General features: G+C 41.9%; 1 protein-coding gene across 1 annotated transcript; it reads left to right on the plus strand.

The window, feature by feature from the left end:
• The first annotated feature begins 367 nt into the window (after positions 1-367).
• On the plus strand, positions 368-7476 carry polr2m (RNA polymerase II subunit M). The gene is made up of 4 exons (XM_086025368.1): positions 368-752; positions 3633-4145; positions 4240-4462; positions 6907-7476. Exons 1-4 carry the CDS (start codon positions 655-657, stop codon positions 7048-7050), a joined length of 978 nt encoding a protein of 325 aa, XP_085881494.1. The 5' UTR covers positions 368-654; the 3' UTR covers positions 7051-7476.
• Positions 7477-10090: the final 2614 nt, after the last annotated feature.

A 10090-nucleotide genomic window follows, 5' to 3' on the forward strand; every position in this document is an offset into this window, starting at 1 on the left:
CTACACTTAAAAATCCAAATCATTGTTTTAAGTGGTTACTCAATTCTAAATCTTGTATTTATTTTGTTAAATTAACGGCTAAATATATGGTGAAATTTAAAAATGAGCATGAATAATATTTTACGTATTTTACACCCTAGTCAGATTTAGTTTTTCCCACCCGTCCTCTATGCAATTCAGACTATCAATACTTAGATACAGTCATACAAGTCATCAGATTGTGTCAGCGATAATAGTTGTGGTTTATGATGCATATCTTTCATGTCTTGAAAAAGACATGATAGTGACAATGATGATGACGATAATGACAGTAATTTAAATACAGTACTGTACATAGAAAGGAAGCGGATTCAGTATATCGTGCGTCTGACCTGCAGAGGGCGCTGGAACACACGTCACAATCGTGTTGAATCTACCTTTATTGTACCCAAGAAGAAGATTCAAGAACCCCACTTTGAAATGTTGTCCCTTCCATTCCTACAAACCATGGGTCTTTTTGTTGGTTTTATATAGTTTCCTCCTCCACTCAATGGCTTAAGAACAGCTTCAGATTCAAGGACGACTCTTCGTTTCGCGAGGAATGCCGCATTGAGAAGTGCGGCGTGTTGGCGCTGTTTGCGAGTGGATGTGGCTAAGCTTGTTTAGCTCGCCAGGATGTCCGAGCGCCAGGGACAGGTGGGAGACTTGAACAAGCAGAGCAGAGAGCAGCTCGAGGAACTACTGCAGCGACAGAACATCATACTCGCTGACAAGTAAGACCTAATAAGAGCACTTGACATCCACGCACACGATGACAACTAGCCTTGAGCTAGTAGAATAATATGAAAAGTTACGTGGATAGGATATGGAGCTTTTGTTTATATCCTTGGTATCCATCTTCAGATCCATGTAGAGTACTAGTATCCTCTGTTCTCACTCGGAAAACAGATCAACGCACTCCTAGAACGACTGTCTTACTAGCAACGTTTTTTCTTCTGCAGCAGGGGTGTCCAAACTGTTTGCAAAGAGGGCCAGATTTGGTGATGTGAAAATGCGGGGGGTGGGTAGGACCATTTAGGCTGACATTTATTTAAATGGAACACCAATAAATCCAAGCACATGTTAGCCAGTCTGCCTTTCGCTTTTGACTTTTTTAAATTTAACATTCATTCTTAAACATGTATTTCGGTCCATTTGAAACATGACATATCACTGGCAAATAAATGTTCACTTCAACCTCTAAATTTAAAACTTGTAAATAAGTAAAAAGGTAGTATTCACCAGTGCAAATTACATACTGGCAATTAAATGTTCTCTTTTAATTCTATCACAGGGAAACATGCAAAATATCCATATATATCATATTCACCAGTACAAGCCAGGGTCAGTTTCCAACATGGCATATTGGTGAAAATAAATGTTCAGTGAACTTTTAGATTTAAAAACAGGGAAATATGTAACAGTCTCCTTGCAAATGAGGCAGACATGGTTGTTGCATAATTCCGGGAAAATAGTCCAATTTCCACCTTTCCTTAAATCGTCGGCCCGCGCTGTCAACTGTCCTTTTTTTAAAATTAATTTTCGCCATTTTAGAAAACAGTCTGGAAAGGGTCAGAAAGGATTATGGAGTTGGATAGAGTGCTACTGCCCTCTTATGTGTAAATGCAAAATTGTGTCGAGAGCGTATTTTAAACGCTTTTCTACTGGGCTACGGGCCAGACGTTATTAACTTTATGACAGAGGGTGTGGGCCAGATAAAATTTGACTGCGGGTTGAATTTGGTCCCCAGGCCGGTTACAAATACAACAGAGGGATTTACAATCAAAACAATTTAGACAGTAAAAAGCAAAGGAAAGGAAATAAAAAGTAGTTGACTAAAATTTGGAAAAGAACGCGCGTACAGCGCAAGAACAAGATTTTGGGAACGTTTAGTATAGCTTTAAAGAACCTTGATCATAGCATTTACTCTTAGTGCTAACTTAAATTCTATTGGCATCATATTCTACTTGCGTCCAGCATAACAGCTAAATGCCGATCCACCATGTTTGTTCTGAACTCTGCTCACCTCAGAACCCTACTGGTTTATATTCAATTAGCATTTCTTTTACGTTTTCAGGGACTAACCCATTTGGTGATTTATAAACAACTAGCATAATTTCAAAATCAATTCTGCAGCTGACTTGGAGCCTGTGTAAAGTCTTTGGGACTGGAGTAATATGTTCTGATCTCTTTGATCTAGTCAGTACTAGTGTGTAAAATATGCTTCCTAGTTGCTTAATAGTGTTAGCTTCCTAGAAAGGGTTAATTATGTTCTAGAATGCCAAGACAGTCACTCTTTTGTGCACTCTAGTCGTTCTACTATTGCTGGTTTGTCAAGGATATGAAATAAGTCATTGATCAACAGGTTGCAACAGAGATACTGAGTCACAGAAAGGCATAGTAGTGGACATCTGTGGAAAAACACCTATATTGGGCTCAAACATGGATCACAACAAGAACAGTAAGGAGAAGAGGATTGTTTAAAATACTAATTCTACTTGAACAGGGTCTATTCAGGGTTCAAAACACTGGTTGCGAATTTTGCAGTTTTGTCTCCTTTTAGAGAAGAGCAAGTCATACAAAAAACATGTCCTGAAACATTGAACAGTTGGACATATGCATTCAAAAGTTTACAGAAGCTTAAATGAAGTCCACCTGTAAAGGCAGGTTGAAACAATAAAATCCCCATCCATCCCGCCGTCCATTTTCTATAGCGCTTGACACTTGACACTGGAGCTTATCCCACCTGCGTATGGGTGAGAGGTGGTTAGCCCCTTGGACTGATGGTCAGCCAAGCGCATGGAACATATTGACAAACGATTCACATTCACGCCTATGAACAATCTTGAGTCTTCACTGAATCTAAAGTCTGTTTTTATAATGTAGGAGGAAGCTATACTCGTCGAAAGCCCACACAAGCACGGAAGGCTGCGTTTCAAACCTCGAACCTCATACCTTTGATGCAGACAGTAAACACTCCCTAAATTAAAAATAAAACAATACATTTCCACGATAGGGTGTGTCACTGGTTTCTAAGACCACAAAACAGGTTGGTCTCTCAATTAAACACAGACAGGTGTTGCCACACTTGGCAGCCCGCCATGCAGCAAAATGATTACGACAAACCGGGGCAATACATTCACACAAAAAAAGGAAAAATATGTATCCTGCAGCACCTGTTGTCCGATTTAAATATGTAAGAATGCATTGACAGGGCCACATTGCATTGTGTACAAGCCTTGAGGATGGCGACCCCAAGTGGACCAAAAAAATTATAGCTGCACATATTGTGTTTAGTAATGCAAAATCCATTTTCATTTAATTAATCAGTGGCATAACTGGTGGGAACAAACCTGCAATTAGATTATTTTTCTAAATTGATTTGCCCTGAACTGAACTCTCCTCCCAAAAATGTACTGCACTGGCTGCACAATTTGTACAGAAAGACAAAGTTCACTTGTGCAGTAAGGTGTTTTAAAGCCCAAGGAATGTCTAGATCATTTTATTCTGGGAATACTGACCAAAGAATTACCGGTAGCTGCATACAGAGAACAACTTTCATCATAAATGATTGCTTCAAATATTAAGTACGGTAGTGTTTTTGTTGTTTGCAGGACATTAATCGAGTCTCTTCCCGACAAGGGGCAACGATTAAGGGACTTTGCGGAGAGAATACGCCTCGCCATTGAACGCCATGATGAAGAGGAGAGGAAGCGGAGTTTGGTGTCAGCAGCCAGGGCAGAGTTTCAGTCCAAGTATCGGCGAGCCTTCGCCGGGCAGCATCGTGCTGCGCAAAGTGCGGGAGCCACGCCACAAAAGACTGAAGCCTCGCTCGTCGGCGTTGATGTGAAGGAGGAAGAAGACACTGCTGAAAACATGGAGACGGCTGACCGTGTGGCCTCTCTGGACTCTGTCGGGCCAAAAGAAAACAACCTTGTGGAGGCTTTGGAACGGGTCACAATCTCCACCAGCACCGGTGGTGACCAAGGCAAGGATACGGTTAAGACTACGGCGACGGACAATTACTTTCTCAGGAAGCAGACACCAAAGAAGCCTCACGTTGTAACTGTCTTGGAAAGGACAGAGAACAATATGACGCCCGGAAGGCAAAAATTCAAACCAAACCAGTGAGCAGATCTAACCCTAACAGTCAGTATTGAAGCATAGCAGCAGATGCTAATGTCATTCCATGACCTCGGCTTTCCTTTTGTGACTTTCCAGGCTGCCAACCAGAGGCGGCAACTCTCCATCTGGCTCGTTATCACCCGGCCAGTCGTCCGGAGGCTCGTCTCCGCTCTCCGCCCAGGCCCGGAGGGAGCTGGACAAAAAGCACCTGGACGACGTCACGGCCGCAAAGCTGCCTCCTCTCCACCACACTCCAGCTCAGCTTCTGTCTCTGCAGGAGTCTGCTGACCTCCTGAGAGCACAGACTAAGAAACAACAGGTTAGTCCGTTCGTACAGGTCTCACGCATTTTTGCGACATTCTTCTTTGCCCCCCCAAAAAATAGATAAATAAAATTCATCTGCTGCAGTTAAATGAATTTTTCACGTTGTCTCCTAAGAGAGCTTCTCTGTTCCTACCTGTCTGCGATGTGCTTTGAGGTTCATGACTGGTGAGGCACCTCTAGAGTCAGATATAAAAATGTGAGCCCAACATTCTAAGGTTAACGTCTATTTCAATTTTCAATTACATTTTTGAATACCATTGTGTACTTCCGGTTGTTTTTGTAGCCGAGCAGAAAGACTAAATACGTCACACGCATTCATTAAATATCTTGTATTGCAGTATAAAACATGTATATTTGCGATGCAAACAGCAACGTCTCTCGTGTGAGGGCACGCACCAACTGCCTGCGTTGGCAATGAACTAGTGCGTAGTCCCTTGCGGTACAAAGAACTATGACTATGACTCTTTCCTACTTGACCGTGTATTTGAGCAGGAAATTTACACATTCAGTCATTTGATTAATTTCAATGATGAAATCATTGACATTATTGGATTGAAAAGGAAAAACAAAGTAGACTAGATAACTAAAATGGAAAATAATTTATTTTTGTTGTTGTTATTTTTATTTGATTTCTTTTTTACAATCCTGACATGAAAGGGAGAGGACAGAGGGGCTCTGCCTCAAACACCTTTATTTAATACATTACAGAGAATATATAAGGTGCCTTTGGAGACGTCTTCATTTCCCCCGGCAAAAATGTGAGATTTTGGATTGAATTTCATTTTTATTTTATTAAGTAAATATTGGTCAAGCGCACATTTAAAAAAGAATAAAAATAACTGCACGCAGACAATGTGCATGCGGACAATGTGAGTTTGCTGATCGGGTGGAGAATGACAGGGTGGACATTTTTGTCTAAATAATAGTATTTGAAGTATTACTGCTTTATAATATGCACTGTAGTTTTCTGCACTACAGAATGCACCTGATTAAATGACGCAACAGCTAAATTTAGCCATGAAAAGACATTTGTACATACATTGGCAGCTTCGCATTTATAGCCGCGGGTCTCCACATTATAACAAGCAATATTTGCAAAGAAACACATGTCAGAGGTGGATTTTTTTAAAGTTTTAATTACCTTAAACAACGGATGACGCTCCCCCCCCCCCCCCCCCCCCCCAACAATGCTGAACGCTGCCAGTTACGCAGTGAAGTTCCAAAACTCAGTCACTATTGTTGTCACACGAGGCCAATTCACTGGCGTGCATCATCAGGTAGCAGTGCACATACTGTATGTCCGTGGCAGTGCAGCCTTTGGAAAGCCGTTTGTTACGTGTTTGGGAGACGCAGGGGCTGTCGCTCCATGTCCAAAAATGCTGTCTTCCGTGGCTCGCCGTTAGCGGCCAAACAACAGAGAAACGGGGCTCACACTGCATAGATGGATGTATCTATGGCACTCGTTCCCTATGCTCATTAAACACAACTCAAGATGAATATTATCACAAATGGCTGAAGACTATTCAGTATGAGGGCGGACTCGGGACAATTTCATTGGTCCACTGTGGGCTGTTTGGTAATTTCATCGGTCATATGTGACGAGACTTTGGGTAAAATTATTGACAGCTTCTTTTGTAAGTAAAAAATTTATGAATAAACTGTGTCACATTAAAAGCCGCAAGGTTGACAGCGTGGGAATAGTTTATATATTATACGCTATTTGGAATTTCTCAAAAGTTTTTATATCAGTTAATATTCTACTATACAGAACTACATAACTACACACATGAGGAAAATTAACGAAACATGAGTGTAAATACTTACTCTGCAAATAGCCACTAGAAATGTCACGACAAACATCAGAGGGTTTCTAAAAGGGGCACCATCATGACAGGGTGGACAGAAAATTTCAGGACCATGTGCAAAATGGTCAATATAATCATGCAAATATGTCTTTTTTTTTTTTTTTCTTCAATAAAGCGCAATATGCTGGTGAGCGGTTTTTAGGCGCCTATCCACCAGTTGAGATTTGGTGTCCTAACTTGTAACTCGTGACATCAAAAAGCATGCACAAGGCAGTGCATATTATTTGTAGCGAAAAAAAGCTATTGGAACAAAGATTAGACTGCATTTTTTATTTTAAATATTTTAAATTTGAATCTTGTATTATTGGCATACTCTTATTTGTTAAATTGAAGTTGATTTAAATCATATTTGAACATCTCAGGTGGGCAGGAAGCCGTTATATTATTGTAAGAGCTCTAGAGGGCAGCATTTAGCCTGCATCCAAAGAGACTGCATGCTGTGCTGAACAAGGTAGTGCCCCTAATCATGGAAACCTGTGGACCACGTTAGCAAGTCCATGATTGTCTCTGAATCCTCGGTCCGCGCATTGAACCTAGCGTGCGGAGCCTAGCCATGTGTTGTGGTTCACGGCAGGAGCTGCAGGCCAAGCTGGCAGCGCAGAAACTGTCCGAGGGATTGAAGATGTCCATGGGGAGCTACAGTCCTGACGGCGGCCCCATGGCGGCCTACAGAGAGGTTCACGATGAAGGAGCGCAGCCCTCCTCAGATGAAGACTGATCCTGGACGGTCAGATGGGAGGAAGAGCTGGTTGTTCCTCAAGGGCTTTTTACTCCACGGGGATTCTTGAAAGGCCGCGTTGCGAACAGTCGATGTCTTGATGGATGTCAGGCGATGGACACGCATTTGGTGAAAACCGGTGCTACATTTGAAAATAAACACAAATGTAATAAAAATGGCATCTTGCGTATTCAAACAAGCATCTACCTATTTAGCATCAGAAATTTCTGGCACACCCAACGCAGTATGTGATATTGGAACGGTGACCTTTTTTGAAGTACTTGGATGAATAAAAAGAGCCTATTTTTTCCATTGAACACAATATATTTTATGTTTTTAACAAAATATAGACTATTTGGCACAGAAGAAACATCTACTATGTTAAGTTTAAATATATAAATAAACTTTTACATTCTTCTGTTTTAATTTGTCTCAGTAAGTCACAGTGTCCCAACACTGGTGAGCTATTTTTAGAACAGAACTGCGGGCTACTCATGTTGTCCTTGGGACCAGCTAGTACCTGCTGACACCATTTTAATTTATTCCTTTATTTGTTTATTTATTGTTTTAGGACAATGCACATTAATCAAGACAACAAAAAGCCACCTGTGTTTGCAGTGTCTCTTGCATCTGCTCCCTTGCTCCTCCTCTCCTCGATGCTCATACCTCACCTCTTTGAAAGATAAAAAAAAGTTAATTGGAAGCAATTTGCTTCAGCGACGCGGATCGTGGCTCAGCGGTAGAGCGGCTCGTCCAGTAACCAGAGGGTCCACTGTTCAAATCCCGCTTTGTCCAAGTCATGTGTTGTTGTGTCCTTGAGTAACTTCACCCACCTTGCCTTCATTCCACTCACACTGGTGTACGGCTGGGTGGGAATGCTTGGTGTTAGTCTCTCTGGACTGTGTTGACATGTAGACAGATTTTCTCTTATCAAGCTACTTGACTACAACAAACGGTTAACACAAGCTGCTTTCCTTGCCTAATATTTACACACAAACAATAATAAATCAATGACTAATTGTTAGATAGCACGCGCTTAAGTTCGTCCGCACACCGAGCGACTGAACTGTCACGCAGTGATGTTGGTCGGCCAGTAGTTTTGCTGCAAATCAGACTCTGAATCCCAGGTGAATGGCGTAATAATGTCGCAGATGTAACAGATGATCAAAATGCCTTATCGCATTAGCTTTCTCTCAACAAGATGTACATTTTCAGGTATGAATTGAGATCCGGCCGCTGACAAGCTGCACCAAAACTGTATTATACAGCATATCGTCGCTGTCATGTGAAAAACACTTATCTCCATTTTTTTCAATTTTCTTATTTTTACATGAATAGTGTTTCCGCTTTACAGACATCGCATTAACATGAACATTTTTTTAAAAATTCAAAAATTGGACCTAAGTGTTTTTCACAGAACAGAGACGATATATAATATTTATACTGCATTATACAGTTTATAACAGTATATTCTGTACTATTGTGTTTTACATTAATACTGACATTTATTTATGATTCCATATGCGCCTGTGGCTAAAAAGCAAAGTGTGGAGAGTCTCTGTCACCAAATTACAAGCAAGATTTTATATGTCAACATTTAGGTTTGTATGTACGAAATGCTGTCCCGATACAATATATACATTATGTATATATTGTATTGTACAACACATAACTTTCTAATTAATTTTATACCTGTGGATGATGAACAATAGTGTGGAGAGTCTTAAGTCACATAACAGCATGGGTGCAGGTGCAGTCAATGGAGCAAACAGACTTTCAAATAGTCACACTCGCTTTATTTCTTGCAAGTTTCCTCTCTTTGTGTCATGATAATATAGCGAAGCGGCCAGATCAATCCGTTTTTTCCCTTGACTATCCTGTCATGTTTTGGGTTACCGGAAAAAATAATACGCCACATAAAAGTGGTGCCTCACAACATTGTTACCCATTCAGAACACCAGGGGGCACAGTTTTTCATTGCATTGTGTTGGTACATGTGTGAGGGTCAATGTCCCGCTGCCCAGATCTGAGTCGCTGACTTTTGTTTCTCGATAGTCGAATTTGGCCCCGTTGCTTGGTGGGCCTAACTGGAGGATTAACTGTAGCAACTGATACAACAATAACAAGTATTTCCCCTGAAAATGGACAAGAACAAACCGAGGGAAAAAAATGAGCATATCGGAATGTTGAGTCATGATTTTGCTATCAAATATTTGACTGTTGTTCAAATATCGTTTTATAGTGTTTGCTTAGTGCAAATATGCAGGCTGGTATACGCCCGTGAAGCCGCGCAGATGAGGGCGCCTGCTTGCCTAAGATCTCATGTGGCGTTATCACGCAGAGATCAGTGGCACGCTCGATAACGGTAATCCAGGAGGGAGTGAAATATTGAAACATCTGGACCGCATTTGGACGGTGTTGTTGCTGGCCGCCGCAGCCGCGGTGGGCGGGCAGCGTGGCAAATAGCGTCTTTCGGCTTTGCTAATATGCGGGAGATAAGACGTGCCAGCTCCAGCCAGCACCTTTCCCATCATCCCTCATCCAGCACTCAAAGCGCTCGCCACGTTAATTCAAACAACCTGATGCGGAGAGAGGGGTCACGCAGGTCAGAGTGACGTCCAAAGATGCCCCTTGATAACCTTTAGGAAATGTTGCTGAAATCATCCTTCGGGTTGCTGATAGGCTCCAGAGTGGCCCGCGTGCATGACGTCCACTAACAAACGAGCTCCGCAGAGGATTCTCATTGGGCTGGAATTAATCACAGCCCACCTCGCTGACTGTTCCCAATTATGGGGCACTTTTTTGTCGTTAAGGAGGAACCGTTCACACACTTTCTATCAAAGCTTTCACGTTGTCCACTGATGAGGTTGTTTATACTTCTAGTCAGGTCCCCGGGCCCCTTGTCTCGCATTCATAAGCACCCCATGAAGTAGTCTGCAAGTGATTTGCGCTAGCTCTCGCGTCCGAAATTACACGTCACGCGGGAATAGAAATAGTTTGGCGTTTTGGAGCGGGAAGTGGAATGCGATGATCAAGAGCA

The sequence above is a fragment of the Filicampus tigris genome, chromosome 3, assembly GCF_054856515.1.
Source record: "Filicampus tigris isolate MCC_2025a chromosome 3, RoL_Ftig_1.0, whole genome shotgun sequence".
Taxonomy (NCBI): Eukaryota; Metazoa; Chordata; class Actinopteri; order Syngnathiformes; family Syngnathidae; genus Filicampus; species Filicampus tigris.

Bases quoted from the DNA above. Each gene is read 5' to 3' on its own strand.
- polr2m (XM_086025368.1), top strand. From the start codon at position 655: ATGTCCGAGCGCCAGGGACAGGTGGGAGACTTGAACAAGCAGAGCAGA. The intron at 4,146-4,239 runs GTGAGCAGATCT...GTGACTTTCCAG, and splicing joins CAAAAATTCAAACCAAACCA to GCTGCCAACCAGAGGCGGCA. The intron at 4,463-6,906 runs GTTAGTCCGTTC...GGTTCACGGCAG, and splicing joins CACAGACTAAGAAACAACAG to GAGCTGCAGGCCAAGCTGGC.